This window comes from Myripristis murdjan, chromosome 7 (genome assembly GCF_902150065.1).
Source record: "Myripristis murdjan chromosome 7, fMyrMur1.1, whole genome shotgun sequence".
In the NCBI taxonomy this organism is placed as follows: domain Eukaryota; kingdom Metazoa; phylum Chordata; class Actinopteri; order Holocentriformes; family Holocentridae; genus Myripristis; species Myripristis murdjan.
The window spans coordinates 27,602,404-27,622,536 of record NC_043986.1 but is presented as its reverse complement, the minus strand read 5'-3'; the positions used below and the strand labels follow the sequence as shown (position 1 = coordinate 27,622,536).

Below are 20,133 nucleotides of genomic sequence, written 5' to 3'. Positions count from 1 at the left end.
CCTCAAACATCAGCAGCTACAGTTAAACCCCATCCTCAAATGAGCACAGATATTCAACATATCACCAGTTATTAAAGTTTCATATTTTTTTAAATTATTATTATTTTCAATTATTTTTAGTTTCATCTGTTTTGTTTCAGCTAGTTTCCAGAGTTGGTTTGCTTGTTTGATTTTTATTGTTTAAAAATGTTTAGTTTATTATTATTATTATTATTATTGTTACAATTTATTATTATTAGTTTATTTTTAAATTTGGGGTGTCTGTTAGGGGCAAAATTGATGAAGTTCAAAATAGGTATTGCAATACAAACACTTTGTGAAGGCAGTTGACTCAGTCATGTAGACGCTGGCACAAGGTCAGTCGATTAGTCTGTCAACAAACTGATAGACTAAAACTAAAGAAATTTTCTATATATATTTTAATTTTTTTTTTTAAAGTTTTGTCAGTACACACTATTGTTTTTTTTTCTAGTTTCCATTTTTATTTCAATGAGCTAAAATGTTTTTTCACACCTACTTGTAGTGCTTAGTTTAGCAGAACTGCACATCACCCAATAACTCTTTAAGAGTTAAAAAAGCTGCCAAAATCAGGCGGGATTAGTAATCACTATAATCAAACAGCTAACCCTGACTATTCCTTACATCAGTTTAACTCGAGGGCGCATACTGACACCTGAAGATTGAATTTTACTCATCAGATATTTTTTTCTCTCTGACTACCTTAATAAAATACTTTAACATATCATACATAAAAGACTTAAATACAATGTGAAAAAGTCCAGAAAATCAAACAAGAGGCAACATTCTTGTGGTGCTGTATATATCGAGCCCATTCAGCCTTGGCAGTATCACTTCTGGCAGTTCATATCATGGCTGATGGTCACTGAACTAAAAAAAAACAAAAAAAAAACAAACAAACAAACAAACAAAAAAAACATCTCTATAGTTAAACATGGAAGTGCACAACCCATAAAGAAAGGCAGACATGGCCAATTTCTCAAAATATAAAATAAATCTGTGAATAACGTATTCCCTTTTGACTGCTGCTGTAAATAAATGATCGCTGAGATATGTTTTCATGTGCATACTTTATGTTGCTCAAATGTACAGTCATTCAACAAAAAACAAAACAAAAAGACTATGCAGTCCTTTTAAGTCAGACACATCAACTTCACACAGAGAAAGAGGCATGGCCCGTGAATTCTGTGAGAAGCACAATACAGCACTTTATTGTTGATAAATGTTTAAGTGAAAAATGAAACATAACAAAACAAATACATACAATTCGAGGGTCACAAATTAAACACACACCCACACACGCACACGCGCGCACAAACACACACACACAAACAATGGTCTTTTTTGGAACAGAAAAATGCTTTCGTTTTCCTGGGTATCAGTAATGTACTTACTGTCCAGTCTTGTGGGGCAAAGTAAGATCAAGTTAAAAAATGTGCGAAGAGGCAAAGCAAGTACAATCTAGGCTACTGAGCACAGGGCTTCAAAAATTTGCTGAAATGTTCCTTTACACTAACAAAGAGTGAGAGGATGAGAACACCATGGTGAGCCATTGTTCTTTCAATAGAACCAAAATCATTTAAAAAAGAAAATCAAGTTAACAGCAAAGAACAAAAGCAACCAATTGTTATTCATTTGCATTTATATATAGATATATTATTTAGCAAAAAAAACCTATGTTTTTGTTAAAAAATAAACTTAAACATACAAGAAAATACCAGCCACCAAAGCGACACCTATCTTTTAGCAAACAAATGTAGAACATAAGAGGCTACCTTGCACACAGGTAATAGCAAATATTTTAAGGGTACATATACGGCAACTTCTGTCCAAACATGTCTAAAAGACTGTACAAATATACACTACCTATCCCAGTATAACTACATGAAAAACAATGGATTTTTAGATTATCTGGTCAGCTTAAAAGCTAATAACTCACAACTCGGTTGTTTTGAGCCACAAGTATAAGTTCAGTGGCTAAATCAACAATAAGTACTCATCTGAATGTAGTAAAGTACATAGGAGGCAAAAAAAAAAAAAAAAAACTAAAACAAAAACAAAACTTGTTTGGTGTAACTTCACTGTTGTCTTTGTACCTTCCCTCCCACTGCGGGAAGAAAAATTAAAACTTTGTTCACAAATCTTTACATCGTTTCTAGCTGCGTGTTGCCAAATAGCTTTAAATTGGCCTTCAAATGTCACAGGATGGCTTGTTTTGAGTGAAAGGGCAGAGTCTTCTCCTTATCACTGCCCCCTTCACGGATGCCCAACTAGATGTAGCCGGGCAGGGTCCTTCAGTTCAGGTGAGGCAGAGTTGTTGGCATGGATCAAATCTGTAGTTTCTCTCTGTGGCTGTGTGTTTTTACTTTGTTAGTATCAGTCAGTTGGTCAAACCTGTTGTTTTCCTAGTTGGGCCGCGTCTCTTTCTCTTCGTGCAGATGATGGGACAAATTTGGGAATAATAATGGGTAGACTGTCTCTCCCTTTAGCAGCTGATCTTTCTGGGCTCTGTGTAGGCCCAAAGCCATTCTCTACATGTGTGCCTTCTTCCTCATCGTCCTCTTCATCGTCCTCATCATCGTCATCGTCATCGTCATCATCGTCGTCGTCCTCATCTGAAACATCATCTAGATCTGAAATAACCTTGGCCTCCATCACTGCTTCCACTCCCTCTTTAGCTCCAGTAAGCTGTTGGTTGCCATGGAAACGTACCTCTCCCCCTCCTTCCCTCTCATTCTCCTCCTGCTCTTCCTCATCACTGTCAGAGTCAATGGCAATGGGCTCCGAAAGGTCTAGAGGCATTTTCTGTTCTAAGGTGCAGTTGATTGTCTTGGTTTGGTCTCTGCTGGCACCGTTGGGTTTGGTGACAGATGGTGCTGCTTTAATACCTGTCCCAGTCCCAACCAGCTTTTCCTTTGGTGGTGGTGCCACACCGCCATTAGCAGCTATCAGCTCCCTGTGTCTGCGGAGAGCCTGCTCTGACACACCTATGCGAGTTCTGGACGTCCGCCTTTTGCTTTGTCTGCCCTCGTACACGCTGTCCTGGGCAAATGCCAGCTCATGACTGAGTTTGCTAACCTCATGCATATTGAACCCGAGCAATATGCTGGCATTCTGGGTCTCACAGTCCTGGATGCACTTCCTCCTCCTGTTGACAAAGTGGCTAGAGATGTCCGACTTCCATAGCCACAGACTGGCTGCCAGCTTCTCCACCTCCCGCCGTGTGGGATATGGCTCTCGGTTAAAATACTGTGTTAGAAATGCCTTCCTGGACTCGTATGACTCATTTTCATGACCTTTGGGGTCAAGAGCCAGGACGACAGGTTCATCAGGGTTTTCTACATATGTAGAAGGACCGCTGCCACCTGGTGGGTGGGCTCTTTCCCCAGGAGGTCCTGGCCTCCTTCGTTTCGGTTCACTAGCAGTAGAGCCATCAAAGCTGGCCCGTTTGAGGGCGCTGCTTTGGGCCTGACTGACCCGAGAGGAGGGTGTTGTCCGGCTGTCCTGTCCATTCTGAGTTTTCCCCACACCACGGCAGTGTACCAAGTGCAAAGTGATGGTGGAGGCAGTCATGTTACTAGTATATACCCCCAAACAGTGGATGCACTTGTAGGTCAGTTTCTTTTCAACAGGGTGGACAGTCTGAATCACTTGATGCCTCTCTCTGAGGTGGTGGGCCAGTGCATCTGAGATCGGGCCCTTGAGGATGGAGAAGCAAAGAGGACACAGGGTTTTTCCCACGTCCCTCTTGTAGGGCACAGCTGCCTGTGGGACACTCTTGGGTGGAGTGCTGTCAGCAGCCTCTGAAGGCATTTTTGGTGGGTGCTGAGGCACTGTCCTCTTGCCTGATGTTAGGGAGGCAGGTGTGGCCGACAACATAGAGGAGGTGGTGTTGTTCTGGGCATGAAATGCCACCGATTCCTCTGGTGCATCCCTCATGTTGTAGGTAGTAACAATCAACTGAACATTCTTGGGGTTGCCCTGCTGCAAAGTGAGGTCAAAGGTCAGGGGAGAGTCTGTGCGTGGGCCGACGGTCTCATCTGGGTGCGAGAGCCGCATGTGGGCCACCATCTTCTCAACGTCATTGAAGGTGGCACGACAGTGCGGGCAGGACAAACCGTGGATCAGCATGTGATTTAGCAGCGTATCACTGGGCAGATAGCGGTTGCAGTAGAGACACTTGCTGGTGAAGTTATGGATCTTCATGATGTAGTTGGCCACAGCAGGAACCTTCTCAGCTTTGTGCTCTTTCTCAAAGTGAGAACTATACACATTCTCTGGGAAGAGCTCATTGCAAATAGTGCAGATCTTCCACTTCTGGGTGTAGGACGTGCCAAGGACCGATGAGCCACTTTTCTTGGCTGTCACAGAGGCTACAGTAGTGGCTGCTGCTTGAACACGAGAGCCTAGCGGGTTTGACTTGAGGGAAGAGGACGCATTCACCACAATTGAACTCCGCAGGCCACCCCCAGAGAGGAGCTGCTTCGCTGCATGTGACTGCTGGGGCACTGAAACCTGGGCGTTCCCTGGTAAACTGATCCTCACCTGCTGACTACCTATTGAGAATGACTGGGTGGTCCCGTGTTTTAAACCCATCGTACTCTGCTTCATCCCAGACAGGAGACCTTGTGAACTGAGGCCTGTCTTTGATGGACTGACTATTCGTCCCAGCTGTGAAGTGAGAGGCCGAGTGGTGGCCATCACCGCACCTTTGGGACCCATCCCAATGATGGTCTTGTCGCCCTGGGTTTTGGGGGAGACCATGATCACATTGGGTTTGGGACGGGGGACCACCACGTTGGTATGCCCAATCATGGCGGTCACCTGGTAGCCAATCCTCTCGTGGTCCTCAATAACATGTTGAACAAGTGCCTCATATGTCCTTGGAACAAACAAACACTTCTTGCAGTGAATCTGGTTACTATTACCACTGCTGACATGGTTTGTATTATTACTCTCTGAATTCCCTGCGCTGGTGGCTCCTGCTGTGCTGCCATTTTGTGCACTAGTCTTATCCCCTGGTTTGACCAGGTAGGGCTGGGCCACATGCTGGAAGTGTTCCCTGTAGATGTGCTTTCGCACGACATTGTACAAGGGGTCCCTGTAGGTGCACTTCTTACAGTAGTACACCGCCTGCTCCACACTGTCCCCGGTCCTCTTTAATATCCCGTCCTTCATCATCATCCCCCCTGCCCCGCCCACCATACCACCAGGGCCTTGGCGGACAGTGTTGTTTGGCATGTGGAAAAGTTTGATGTGTGTCTCCAAGGTTTTCTTGTTGCCATTATAAGTGCAGTAGGGGCAGTTGAGCAGGATGCGGCTCTCGAAGTCCTCGCTGTGGACATTGCGGAAGTGGCTCTTGTATGCAGAGAAGTACTTCGACGAGAAGGGGCAGCCAGAGCAGCAGAAAGGCTTTGATCTGTAGTCCTGCAAACACAGAGGTGGAAAGGCATTAGTCTTGTGTCCAATGCCTCTTTCCAACATTTCAAATTCAAATCAACTGATTTTCTTGTCCTTCATGTATCTGTTTTTTGTTATGTAAACAAGACTAGTAATTCAAAATAAATAATTCAACATCAATATCAGTGTTGCACTGAAGTATTTATTTGTCTATGTGTGTGTGTGTGTGTGTCAGAGTGTGTCAGGCACCTGGACTTTGGTGTGTGATGGTTCCCACATGCACACGTCATCCCAGGTAGTGTGCTTTATATAGACCTCAGGAGGAGTAAAGTCTTTATAGTCCTATTGGAAAACAAGGAAAACATGATAAAAAATTAAGTGATGATGAAACAAGGCAATCAGTGATCAACAGCTTTTCATTCAAACGATGCATCATGTGACCACTACATCTGAGGAGGCATGAGATCAGTGTGTAAATGATGCAGTGTTTCTTCAGTGAATTTTTGTGCAGCTACGGCGCTTTGAGTGACAATTCTATATTTATCCCATATCTTTGGCTGTTTTAGTTGTGTTATGGATGTTATGATTCAAGTTGTGGTTGCAGTGCTAAAAATGTTTTTAATTATAGTGAAATCATGTGTCTACAGCAATGCACTCGCTTTTTTGGTTTTAGGTAATAGTAAGACAATTATAATATTTATTTTACTTTCACCTTTCTTGCAGTGGTGGTAATTTCCTTGCTATAGTGGTAGACCATAGCAAAATGAAAATAGAGGAAACACTGAATGACGCAATAACTTCAGCTTACTTGCTTTCACTTCACACCACACTCCCAGTTTTGCATCCCTACCTGTAAATATTCAACTTATTTCACTTTGGCAAACACAGTAGAATAAGTGAAAAAAGAACAGCCCACTGAATTACATTTTGATCAAGACTATTGGGGAGAACAGGTCAAATCAAATGATGCTTTATTTTGGTGGGTCAAAAGTCAATATTATTCTCTATTTTCAATAACCAAATACAAGGGGTTGCCCTGCTTTCTAAAGCCATAGTTTTTCTAAGCGATGATTCCAAACACCTGAAAGATAACATGAGACATCCCATATCAAAATCTTCACGTGAGACTTCTGCATCACCTGCAAATGCTTGAAGTTCTGTTTGAAGTTTGCTATGTACTCTTAAGCGAGCATAAAAAACCCTAATTCCAAACAAAAGCAAAACTAATTGTTGATGTTTGTGCGTAAGGCTCTTTTAATCCAGAGAAATCTGAATGGTGAATCATGCTAGTCTTTGTTCTTTGGTTTCAAGCTTGAGAAGCATGTTGCTCACCAATTAAGCCAGCTATAATGGATGAGGACATGGTATAAATAGGGGTAATCACACATTATGTATATTGTGGTGGTGCTTTTCACAGTCTCTTGCACACATAAATGAATGTCAAACACCTGGGTGGATGAGGGAGAAAAAAATTATTCTCTACATTCATTTAGCAATGCCAGGAACCCCACTGCTGGATCTTTACCCCCACAGAAAAAAATGGAGCTGCAATCTTACCTCCTACAAAACAAACAAATTGTGGACAATTTATGTGCAAATAACCATACGTAGTAAGGTTACACATGTTTCCAAGCACAAACTATTTTAAACCTTAATGGGGTCCTGAATATAAAACTAAGAATAGGAATCTGAGGCAAACTGACACCATACTTGACCAGGTAGGGGAAACACTGGAAAATGCATGAGCTGCTTCTTTTTATTACTGCAAAACACTCATTAGAAAGGACTGGGGCAAGGTGCAGTCATCATTACCATCCAAGTGCCTAAGTTACACTCACCTCTATGTGGTCTTTACAGAACTCCAGGCCAATGTCTCCCAGGACCTTCTTGACATTCTTCCTGGCTTTCCGCAGGCTGCCCAGGTTATTGACAGGGAGTTGGAACATTCTGCCCACCTGCAGAGCGCACACACACACACATACGGTGTGTCACTAAGAGGTGTGAGCATTACACAAAAGGTATAATTTGGACTGTCAGTTGCCCCTTAAGCCCATAAGCAAACACATTCTGATGAAAAGAACTGTTTATCAGACTTAATTCACCTATTCTGACATTTACAGCGAAGTCTTACATCCATTTGTATTCTCAGCACGGTACTGTTTTGATAGTGTGGACAGTCAGACACAGCTGGACTCAACCAGATGTGTGCAACAGGTTAGAGGAAAACATCTGTGTGTGTCTTATGCTTGTAACTGTCACATCTGCAGCAGAAGACATCTGTCATATGGTTGTTCCTGGTTAGCTTATGCAGTTCAACTATGACCACTTTAAAAAAAAAGAGAGAGAAAGAGAGAGAGACATCTAGAGAAAGTAAATGCCACCAACATCAGCAAAGCGTTACAGATATGTATTTGAAGGAACTAAAATGAGTGTTAGAAAACATTGAAAGAACCCACACAGTTACCTATTAAGTTTTGTTGAAGCTGCACTGAGCAGAGTCAAAGCATCACTCCCACAGACCTTGAACTTGAGTAGAACAGACTTTCCTATTCAAATCAACACAGCAGGATGGTTTGAACGGCGGCCATTTTTATGCACATTGTTGCCACTACAAAGAACCGTGGCTGTTGCACTGAGCTACCTTCTGTATTCCAGTTGGCGGTAATTATTAACACTGATTACTACTTTTAGCAAGCAGCAGCACAACATATCTCCTCAGCTCTGAAAGCCTGTGACACACTTGACTGGCCCATACAACTTGACGTGTGTTGTCTCTGTGACAACAAATGCCATTTTACTTTGGGTTAGCCAAATGATCACAGCAAACAGTTTAATGGCAGATCTACTCCATTCAAGGTCTGCAATCTCCTCTTCTTTGCAACTTCTCTGCTCAAATTTGTTACCAAAACAGCTGCAGTGCACTGTGCATTTCATTCAAAATATCTATTTTGCTATGTGCCTCCCAAATAATTAGGTTGAAAGCACAACTGTCTCAAAAAAAAAAAAAAAATTTCATTTCCATTTCAGCTTATGAACGTTTTGATTTTTAGCCTGGCCAAGCCTCATTTGGTTTTGGAGTGAAACAAACTGCACAGGTGATGAGCTTAACTGGGGCCACATAAAACCTAAGTTAGCAAACAACCCATCTCTTACTGATTATGTATTGACACAAACAGTCAGTTTTACCATCAGCATCCCAAAGCTACAGACATGCACATGCAGGAAGCACTGCTTCTTTAATCCACTGGCCAAAGTGACTGGCGTGATTTCTCTGCTGAAGCTTCCTGTATTAAGGTCAAAGGTCAGTGATACGCATTGACCTAAAAGCCACTCAGTGACAACAAACAGCGTGGTCCCAAACAATTCCTGTGACCACCTAAGCTATTTCCCTTCTAGAAAGCACCACAAAATAGAGAGCAGAGCTGTGCATGGTTCAGGGGAGATCAGGGGAGAGGGAGAGACACTGTGCCTGTCTGTCTGTCTGTCTGTCTGCCTCACTCCCTTGCCTACCTGCTATCTGTCTGTCTCACATTGAGACAAACAGCAAAGGAAGGGGTAGGTGGGAATGCATGCACATGAGAAAGCCAGAGAGGGAGACACACACCCTCGCCCACTTCCCCTCTGTCTCTCCCCCTCTTCTGCTTCCTCCCATTGCTTGTAGATGGCGCTAGAGTGGAGGGCTGCCTCCATTATGTAAGCCTCCCTCCACTCTGCCTGCCCCCTTTTTCTCCCTGCCTCGCAATGCAATCACAGAATGGCGCCTCCTATTGAGTCAGCAGCAGCCTCTACAATATGTCTGCAGTGGAGGGAGAGGGGGAGGGGAGGGGAGGGGAAGGGAGGGAGGGAGGGAGGGATGTTGGAAGGGAGGAAGGGGAGGGACAGAAGCAGAGACATGAGGGAAGGGGGAGGGGGGTGAGTGACTGAGAGAGAGGATGAGGAGAGAGGGAGGGGGAGCGAGGGAGCTGGGAGGAAAAGGAGAGAGAGGGAGGGGGGTAAGTGAGGGCAGAAGGAGCGAGGGAGATGAGAGGAAAGGAGAGGACAGAGAGCGAGGGAAGTGGAGGGGGAGGGGAAGGGGAGGCAGGGAGGGCGAACAGACAGGCTTGGTGGAGAGGGAGGGTGAGGAGCGAGGGAGGAGGGGGATGGGAGACAGAGGGAGAGAGAGACAGAGAGAGAGAGAAGGGACGAGGGTGAGAAGGGGGGGTGATGAAGGAATGGATAGGCAAAGAGGAGAAGGGGGGTGGGAGGAAGGAGAGGAGAAGAAAAAAAAAAAGAGCCAAGAAGAGACTGAGTAGGAGGAAAGGGAGGGAGAGAAGGAAGGAGGGAGGGAGGGGAGACTGTTCAGCCCTGCTAAGGGCTGCTGGCAGAAAACAGTTTTTCCCCTTCCACTGTGGAAAAAAAAAAAGACAAAATGAAGGCCTGCACACCTTTAGCTCCACCAGCCAGAGCCTGTCCTCGTGCTCACCAGGCCCCTCACAACAGATGATAACCAGTGCACTAGTGACCCCATGATCAATACTGTTTAGTTATCCTTCCAGGTGTGTCAAGAATATTTGATTAGAGGGGAGGGGCTGTTTGGCACTTTGACTCCAGATAGAAGCAGATACAAGAAAAGTTGGGATGCTGACCATGAGCTGCCTTTAGGGATTGGATGCAGTGCAAAAGCAACCAACGTGCCATTTCACATTTAGGTGAGTTGTGTCACTAGAAGGAGCACCTGTCATTAGCTATTAGATATGGAAGAGTATGTGCATGTATGTGTGTGTGTGTGTGGTCGTGGTTGATGATGATCTGCTACTTGACCAGCTGACATCCCGGTTTCCGCCCCCCTTTCCCAGATCAAACGTGAGGTGTGTGAAGTGAGGAGCACATCACGACCCCAGTGTCACCTGCCCGCTGACAGACTTTCTGAATTCTAATCAATTCATGGTCACCTTTACTGGTTCGGTTATTTGGAGAAAACAAGCGTAGCCTAAATTTACTGGGGCTGTCTCAATTGTTACCCCATGCTTGCTGTAAACTATGATTATGAATTTTGATGTGTTGATTGTTCAATATGAAAACTCACGCTGTAAACTAGTCTGGACTTTGTATATTCACAGGCTCTTTTTGCAGGGAAATGATCCCGATGTCATCAAAGCCTTGGCTACCGGCACAGCGCTATCAGCCACACCGTACAGTGATCGCGGCTCTGGATCTGGTCTTTAATCAACATCTGGCAGGATCCGGATCGATAGCTCTGGCAGGGAGCTGCTTCCAGTGACAAAGGGGGACACAGCGCGCTACGTTAGCATGCTAAGCTAGCTAACTCGCACCAACAACATGGGCTTTCCAAGACTGGTGCTGCTGTTCCTTACCTTGTTTTTTCCCCCCACAACAAAGGATAACTACCTGTGTCATTTCACTCCCCAAAACAGACATGGGTGAACTTACAGAATAAATCATTCCACTTGAGATTATTGTGAAACCTGTCTGACTTCTTTAAAAACAGCGACCATGACAGCCAAATTACCTTAGCTTTAGTCCATCAGCGCATCACGGCAGCTAGCGAAAGCTAACAGCGGACTAACGTTAACGATACCTTGCTTTTACGTTGTGCCCAGTGATATGACTGACAAGTTTACCTGCTTTCACATCCAGCGCTCCCGTCTGAGTGAACTGTGCCACTTCCGAAGAACTGAGGGGCGATGTATGGACACTTACACTCCCCGATTTCTCTTCTATGCCTCCAAGTGACCACTAGCTGCCCCGGAGACAACCAGCCACCCGGCCCTGGTCTACCCTCCGAGCCCGACTCTTCCTCGCCGACACGGGGTATCCTTCTCCCACTGGTCGGCAAACAGGGATAGAAAACCACCGAACCTCATTAGACCATTAAAACATCCATTCCTCGGGCTGGTGAATGTGGACAGAGGTCCTGCTGTTGAGTGCTACTACCGGCGTCCCCTCTCGTTCAAAATATGCCTAAACTCTCCTTATGAATGTTTGGTTACTAATACCGCGCTGCCTATTCTCCTCTCTGACAGACAATACACCCCTAGCCTAGAAACTGCCCTATCCAAAATGGCGCAAATAAAAGGGGCGGAAGTGACATCTACTTGATTAGCATAAATTATCTCATTGTGAGATCCTCGGGGGTCCCATTCATTAAAACTCTTGATTGGGCTGCCATCCAGTTTGTCCAGTTAATTAAACGTCCTGTTAAGATGACCTAATCCATGCCTCTTCCACAGCGGTGGCCTTTACATTTCCTCTCCCTGTGTCAGAGTCTGTGGGGTAAACAAGCCAGCACTGTAGTTGCCTCGTTTGACCGACAGCGGGCGTCCTCCTGGATTGGGCTTTTCCGACTTGCACGCATGCGCGCTGTGACTACATCTGGCGCCCTCCCCCTGCAGAGGGTCGGATGTATACACTGCCTCAGCACTCACGCAGCGTTGGAGCGGTCTCCATGGTTAAGCCGCCGGTAGGTGGCGCTGTGCTGTGCTGTTTTCCCCCATTCTGTTGAAAACCGGCCGGGACTACTTTCCTGAGCAGTGCTTGGGGCAGCCCCAAGCCTGCAGGCACTGTGTCCTCTGCCCTTCTTTGGCACAGCTTGTCTAGTGGTGAGGGAGGGGTGGGCAGAGGAGGAGGGTGTGTGTTTTGGGGGGGTGAGGGTGGGGGGGTAAATCATGTGACCACTGGCTTTCAATGGTTAAGTGACAGAAAAGTTTCAGTTAACTGTGTTTACTACCCTTCCCTCCTCATCTTCATTCATAACCCTGTGGTGACCCTTGTCATGACATGTTCAGTGATGTGAGGACATAAGGGTCTTATTATTTGACTTTGATCATCATCATCATCATCGTCATCATTGTCGTCGCTGATGCTATCATCAACATGCGGTGACCCTTCTTGGAATACTGGTGTGTCTGAGAAAAGCGGCATCAAGGACAGTGTGTATCAAAGAATCTCATTATGTGACCTACCCACTGCAACATCTTTTATCAGTATCAGCCCCATAATCAGCTGGGTACACCTCTGGCTCGCTGTGACCCCTTGTGTGTGGAAGACATAATCATCAGACGGGGCAGGCCAGAGGTGACCCTGGTGCTGACCTTTAATACTGAGAGCTTGTTAGATTCTTTGGAGAGCATGTGTCAATTACCTGGTCGGGCGCACTCACCGACATAAACAACCCCTCTGTCTTGTCACTTTACGGTTTGGTGACCTTGTTTACCAAATATCACTGAGGAGCTGGTTACGGAAAAAGCAGAGAAAAGGGATGCATATTTTACATTCTCTACACCAGGGTTTGTTTGCTTACCCTGGGTCCCGAATGAGGGATTTATTTTCTCACCTTGGGACTCTGGCTGATGGAAATATTCTCTCCTGTCATATGAGGAGCAGCGATAGACCTAAGCCACATTTTAGGCTGTGATCCAGGGTGAAGTGACCTGTAGCAAATCCATGATTGGAAGAAAACACAGTCAACAGCTGCATATGTTATCAAACCATAAACTATTTAATTTTATACAAACAATCACAGGTCTACCAGTAAAGTGTTCACGGAGACTCCTTTGACAATCATGTTCATGCTGACTTCAGTCTGTATTTGGAATGACAAGACACCATGGGCTCTTTCCAAATTTCATAAACAGGTGACGGGAACATTTCAGTTGCTACATTCCCTCAGTTTGCCTCTGATATCTAATGCTGGACAATGAAAATATTTTACATTTCATCATAACAAAAGGAGACTCATTCATTCGCCTTCGTATTGCTCACTGCTTGTAAACAACTGCAGCCTCTTCCTTGTTTTTAATTCTACTGTATTTTAAGAGTGAAAGGAACATGACTGTGGGATGTCTGAGGAGAATTCATCATGGATCATGTTGTTGCAAAGAGTGTGAGCAGTCCTTTCAGGAATGATACGATCTCGTTCCCGCCAAGTTTGGATTCTCCGTAAACTCGATCCACAAAGGAAATGGGTACCTGTTTTTGGAGGAATGAGAGAAAAGAGCCGGAATGTTGTTCTGTCCACTTCAATTACAAACCATAAGCTCAGACTTGCTAACAGCTGTCGGATGTCTTCCACCGTACGTACTCTGCTACATCTTTGCACTACTGCCAGCAAAACATATTCCTGTACATTTATTATACTTTGCAAATTAATAAATTCTAATGAAAAACAATGGGATGCAGTAACACTATATTCTATTCTGCTCTGCTCCACTTGTATGTTTTTACAACAGGATACAGTGATATCTGGTAATGCCTAGCCTATAATAAACAACAGAGAGAGCTTCTTTAGTATTTACAAAAAGGATGTTTTTACTGCAGTACATTCATGACCTCACACCTTCACTCCAGTTTAGACCGGCTGAAGAAGGCCTGTATGGTTTAAATGTGTTGCATTTGTTGTCTGAGTGCATATTGTTTTTCCTAAGATGCACATTAATATTCACTGATGTCATGAATGTACTTTTTTGCACCTTTTTTTGAGTTTTTTTAATGTCTAGCATGCTCACCTTAAAGCATGGATACTGGGATGACTTCATATACCAAGGATTCAGTGGAATGCTGTATTTGCACTATGGGGATATTTTGCTTGAAAACATGAAGGCATGAACGAGGTCTTACCTCTCCGATGGTGAAGTTGAGCTGTCTGGCTCGGACGATCATCTCCATCTGAAAGACGTAGCCTTTGGACACACACTGCTCAACCAGACTCTCTAACACCTCTTTCTTATACAGCCTGAAATCGATGGGACAAAACACATGAGGACTGCGACAAAAGACAGACGCAGTTTCACAGCAGACATTTCCACTGAGTCCACTTACCTGAAGCTGCCAGTGAGATCTGAAGCTCCTGGTCTCAACAACACTTGAGTTACAAAGTTGGCTCCACGACTAGAAGTGAGAAAGGGAGAGACAAAGGGACGAAATAAAAAAAATCAGCCTCAATCTCTTGCCTGTTGCAATCAGGATATATTCAAGATGGGGAAGTAGAAACAAAAGAAAATGCATCGCTTATTCCAAATCACCTGATGATTTTCCTGCGCAGGTCCCAGCCGTACACGCCCCCGTTCCCTCTGTAGCGAGTTCCTGACACCAGGTCATAGTTACCTTCTTTCTGCTTTCTGACAAACAAAACAAACACTTTAAAATGAGGGATGCATGCGCAATGTCACCATTACAGCAATCATCACATGGAGGACACTGAAAGTATGAATGAACACAAACTAATAGATGCAATTCCTTTATCCATTCTTCATTTTTCACTGCATGTTATGAGTGAACTCAAATGTTGTCCAATAAACAAAAACACAAGTCAGCAAATGGAAACTTAGAGGGACTTACTCGATAAATTCAGGGATAAATTTGGGCTGAGAAAGAAAACAAGAAACAAAGAAAAACCATCAAATACAGCCCACAGAGCCATTTTTCTGATCATTTCGTATTTCATGTGCAATACTGTACCAAAAAGAACGCTTTTAAACTTCAGGCTAAAAAGAATATAGTGTTAACAGGCAAAACCGATCATAAAACCTCTGTCTTTGGGGCCACATACTACCTCTAATGTCATGCAGGAGTAGAAGGCTACAGGCACACACTTACATGATGAGAAAGGTCGGCATCCATTATGATGATGAAGTTTCCTGTGGCGTGCTTAATGCCGTGAATGTAGGCAGTGCCTTTGAAAAGAAACAAGATATTGTGAGCAGCATTTAAGCGTGAAGGAGGCTGCATGCTACTGACTGGAACATGGAGCCGCACTATCTGTCAAATTGAAGACACTGAGGGTGGAAGGTGGCTATACATCCTGCATGTCTGGAAAAAGTTTCCTCTTGATTGCACCCTTGAAAATTAAATATCTACGAAGCATCATTAGAGAGTGACTATCAGGCTGACGAAAATAGGCTCTGAATAAGGTTGAGGTTGATGTTTGGAGTGTACACTGACTCTGCAGACTGGGCAGCTTTGCAAGCGAGATATAAGAAGCTCTGCAGTGAAATTTTGGCCAGATCTGATGCATATATAATGGAAATTAAGGGAAAACAAGAAACAAGAACACTTACCTAGACCTAACTTCTTTGCTCTTGGTCGAAGAAGCTGAAACATGGAAAGGAGAGAAAGAGTTTCCGTAAACTACGTGTGCTTTCTTTTCTGCGACTTGGCGTATGAGGACAATAAATGGTGTAAGCATCCCTTGCATTTTCCATTTTCCCTTGCAATCAGTTGTTACTCTGATCTTAATCCTGTCTTATGGTTTGTCTTTTGGTACAGTGATAATGACATCTCAGTTTAACAAAAATGAGTGAAAATAACATGCAATGCAGGCAACAGGCAATGTTTCAATCTGACCAAAACGTTGCCTAAAAACAGCAAATAAAATTGTTTAATGGGAGCTGGACAGTGTGCAGACCTCACTCTGTTGTACCTGCACTGAACAATTTTTGTCCTGCACCTGAATAATTTGAATGTGTGCACACCTGGTCACTCTTCTGAAAATAACATGAGAAAATAAGAAAGCTGGGCTAATACGTCCAATATTTAGGACTGTAAATGTCTCTCTAGATTTCAAATTCACTTCAGAAAAGGCAGTTGGGCTTCTACGGGGAATAAGTGAGCCGTATAGCTTGTGCCCCTCAGCCTCCTGCATCTCCGCGATGTTGAATGCTGAGGTTGTCCCAGAGTCCCCTCCACTGATGCAATAGTACAGAAATATGTGTAAAACTCGTACTTGCAGTTTGTGGCCATCATTAGTCAAACAAGCAAGCATATATTCATATTACAGTAAAAACAATATTCCATGCTTTCTAATACCTAATCTTCAAAGAGATTTGACATAATGTGAGAAAACGAGTTCAGCGAGTTTCCTGCCTGCTTAAATGCTACTGTTTTGAACCTTGTGCCAGCCCAGAAACAAGTGGTGAACTCACGATCTTGTCCTCTCCGTAGATTTGCTGCAGCTGCTCTGCCACCTCCAACGTCCCATCTGGGCTTCCGTCGTCAATGACAATGATCTCGTACTTATACCCGCTGTGCACAAAACAACCAACATCAAAATTACACACCTTATACAACAGGGCTGGGCAATATGAACAAAATCAAATATCATGATATCTTTGACCAAATACCTCGATATCAATATTACGACAATATTGTAGATGACTACTGGTGCTTTCATTAAATATTTACACACAGATTTTTTGTAAGTACTTATTAATAATGTGGATTTGATGACCAAGCAGGTAGAAACAAATAACACAACAGCACAAACAGCCTAATAAGTTCAGAAAATTGCATTTCTTTACAACACTGCACACTTATGCCATATCTCGATATTGCAATACGTGAAATCCCAGGCGATATCTCGTTTCAATATCGCAATATCGATAAGGCATCACTATAATCGCTTAGCACCGCTATATAATAGACTAGAGTCTCTCTCTCTCTCTCTCTCTCTCTCTCTCTCTCTCTCTCTCTCTCTCTCACACACACACACACACACACACACACACACACACACACACACACACACACACACAGTCATAGTAGTTTGCTAGTTAACCTGAGATGGTTACCAAAGGACACTGGTTGTTTCTACATATGTTTCTACATACACACAGTGTATTTCCAGTTACAGACAGCGTCCCTGCCACTTTCTGCTTCACGGTCTAAATCTGCTTTAGTGACAGCTCATCACTGTGCACTAGCTAACACCAGCCCAACAGCCTCCAAAATGACAGAAAAAACACACACCTTTCGCCGAAATACTTCACCAAAAGCCACACGATTAGAGGCAGGTTCTCCCGCTCGTTGTACGTGGGCAGTAACACGGAGTATTTGTCCCCATCTGGCTGGCTTCGTTGTGAGGTTTTTCGGCTCGCCATGGCAGAGTGAAGTGCAGTCCTGACAGTTTAAGTTACGAGGAAGAGGAGCAGCTTCCGGTTCGCTCTTTTCAAAATAAAAGCACGCGCCTCTATCGGTTTGAATGCCAGGTGCTATGATATTTTGTAGGGAGAAAAATAATTTCCCCAGCTGCTGGATTATTTGATACATAAAATAACAAGAATAACTAGAGTCAATAATAATTTTAAAGGCAAACATTGTTCTCTCAGAGGAACATTACTGTATATTAAATTCAGTGAAGCCTTCAATTAAGTGTTCTTGATATTAAGTTCAAACTGGTCCAAAATTGCATCACTTTTCTTTGGATGTAAGCCACCTTGGCTCTGGGTGACAAAACTCCATTATTACCATTATTTTTTTTAAAGATATATTTATTGACAGTACACCAAACAGTGCAATGCTGTTATATGTCTGTGTGTCGATATACAAAGAGAACAAGTACAATAACTGAAAAAAGAGAAAATACACAGAGAGAAAAATAAAGAAATAAAATAAAATAAACAAACACTCCCCCACCCAAGATTGATGTGCCCATCAATCTTGTGTAGCCTGTACGGGCTGGAAAATACTGAACTGTACTGGCCTTTGCTTTGTCCATACTAGGCCTGTTTGGGATCTTTCCAAAATGTTTTGCCAATCATGATCATCACAATTGTATTCTAAGTCTGTTTCCCATCTGAGTTTCGTAGACAGTTTGTCATAAATTGGCAGGTCATAATTCAAGATGTTATACATGGAAGATATCAGTCCCCCAGTGGAGGAGCCCTGCATATTAAAGAAATAATATTCCTGGGAGGATTAATCAGGAACAAATGGAAAATTTGTGGAGTTATTTTGAACCCTAACCCTAACCCAGTGTCACCCGGTTCCCAAGGAAGACACTGAAATAGGTAAATAAGGTTTGGTAACACATTCATTTCCCCCAAGAGTTTCAAATAATTGTCTTTGATCACTTTGTCATAGTATTTTCTAATATTTATAATATTTATACCACTTAAAACCACAAAGACATACCGTCAGTGGTTCAGTAAGTCTTCTAATGTCCAACTCCAGTCTGAGTGGGTTAATGTATCTTTTTTAAATTTTATTTTTAAAGGTAAATTAGCTTAATTTGCAAAACTGGAAATACAAATGTGGCTTATTAAAGCTAACTTCACAGGACTACATGCCAGGCTGGAACCTGAGTGGAAGTGCTGTCCAAAAATATACACGACTGGAAACAATTCTCTGCTGAATTAGGTTCCGACCAGCCGACTGAATTCACAAACACGTCATTACTGTACTTTCTATATGTACATGCTCTATATATACATTCTACTGTATCATCAATTTGTCACACTGATTTATGCCGTAAAATGATCTTTTCTCTTGCCCCCATCCCCACAAGGAGGACATACACAAGTGTCAGGTTCAGCTACGGAACTGGGGTTGATTGTTTTAAGAAAAAATAACGCAGATTTCAGCTGAATAGACTAATATCAATGTATCTTTATTCACAAAATCCAAAACATACATTTCTCAAACATGCAATCTCTCTCTGTCTCTCTCTCTCACACACAAACACACACACACACACACACACATTCAGTCAAGACTGATAATGTAACATTTGTCACCTAAACCCAAGGAAATCATAAAGTGTAAACATGGATTACAATGAGAATATGCACAAATGTAACACAGGAATAACTGTATACAATGCGTAATTATATAAAACAATATAAACATTATCATACACACACACACACCGACAGGCATTCTCACAGTATCATGTTTTATCATGGGACAAATATGTTTTTACACCTTGGCCTTTGCATTTTCATTGTCCTTGAGGCAGTTAAGGTTAGAAAACAAAATCGGCAGGAACGTAGCTTTGAAAATACAAAGGTAGCTATACTATTTGGCATTGATACATGTTACAGTGCATGAATACAAAAACAGCAACAAATACAAACATTTTTCAGTGCGAGGATGATTTAGGGTTCCTTAATATATGTCTATAAAACACTATACTATGTTAAAAGGTTTCTTGCTTGCTCTCAGTAACTATACATGTTTACTGTTCAGCAGTTTCTATATGAGCGAGGACATCATGACTCGAGGAGCTGGACTGTTCCTTCCTGTGTTGTCTCCTTTTTCCATGCATGGCGGAGCTCGGGAAGCCCCTAGTTAGTCCCTGGCAAGTTTGACGCTCCAGACTTCTTCAGTGGGGCTTTTTTGTAGCTCCACTCTCAGTCTATCCATCGGTCCCACTGAAACCATTGTCACTTCAAACAGGGGGATCGTAACGGGAGCTGCACCTTACCGTAGTCACCTTACCACCACAGCCAGGCTGCTGGCACACACTCAAGGCTGGTATCCGTAATAAGGGTCTTCTGAGTGAAAAGAAGTAAAAAAATCAATTAAACAAATCAATCAAACAAAAGTTGTGTGATTAATGTTAGTGTATGCCTCCACCCATACAGTAGATTCTCTCTAAAACTAATCACACAACTGTAGATTCCTTTATAAGACCGTCAATAACGTGTTTTAAATTTCATTACATATAATAACAAGAAGCCAAATGATCCAAATGAACCAAATGTTAATATGAAGGATCCTTATTTGAAAAGTAGATGCAGCTGCAGTGTAAGAGCTACTCCATTTGCTAGAGGGGCTCGAGCAGCATTCAGAGATGTTACATCTGTGCTGCTTGCATCTCATGTCTAATGAAGGAAGGCACACATGGCAGTCGTGTATGACAATGCAGAAAAGGGGCTGACTGAGTCTGTGAAAAGGTGGTGTCTGTCACTGATTGCCTGTAACCTGCTCGCAAAACTGAAC

General features: G+C 43.2%; 3 protein-coding genes and 1 long non-coding RNA gene across 4 annotated transcripts in view; 1 reads left to right on the top strand and 3 right to left on the bottom strand.

Moving 5' to 3' along the window:
* Positions 1-1,201: 1,201 nt before the first annotated feature.
* Positions 1,202-11,463, bottom strand: adnpb (activity-dependent neuroprotector homeobox b). Its single transcript, XM_030055845.1, has 4 exons — positions 11,040-11,463; positions 7,257-7,373; positions 5,668-5,760; positions 1,202-5,445 (listed from the first exon to the last, which is right to left on the bottom strand). Exons 2-4 carry the CDS (start codon positions 7,362-7,364, stop codon positions 2,407-2,409), a joined length of 3,240 nt encoding a protein of 1,079 aa, XP_029911705.1. The 5' UTR covers positions 7,365-7,373; positions 11,040-11,463; the 3' UTR covers positions 1,202-2,406.
* LOC115362069 (uncharacterized) lies at positions 9,777-11,044 on the top strand. Its single transcript, XR_003928473.1, has 3 exons — positions 9,777-10,106; positions 10,254-10,265; positions 10,531-11,044. It is a non-coding gene; the product is annotated as an uncharacterized LOC115362069 (long non-coding RNA).
* A 1,430-nt stretch (positions 11,464-12,893) lies between the features above and the next one.
* Positions 12,894-17,322, bottom strand: dpm1 (dolichyl-phosphate mannosyltransferase subunit 1, catalytic). The gene is made up of 9 exons (XM_030055666.1): positions 17,161-17,322; positions 16,338-16,437; positions 15,474-15,507; positions 15,013-15,089; positions 14,755-14,780; positions 14,439-14,534; positions 14,236-14,304; positions 14,035-14,149; positions 12,894-13,386 (listed from the first exon to the last, which is right to left on the bottom strand). The coding sequence occupies exons 1-9, from the start codon at positions 17,289-17,291 to the stop codon at positions 13,282-13,284; spliced, it is 753 nt and encodes a 250-aa protein (XP_029911526.1). The 5' UTR covers positions 17,292-17,322; the 3' UTR covers positions 12,894-13,281.
* A 1,535-nt stretch (positions 17,323-18,857) lies between these two features.
* slc35h1 (solute carrier family 35 member H1) overlaps positions 18,858-20,133 on the bottom strand; it is a 47,907-nt gene continuing 46,631 nt past the window's right edge. The window contains exon 52 of the mRNA XM_030054821.1: positions 18,858-19,685. Coding sequence (XP_029910681.1) covers positions 19,657-19,685 — 29 coding nt within the window. The 3' untranslated portion in view covers positions 18,858-19,656. The remainder of the gene's footprint in view (positions 19,686-20,133) is intronic.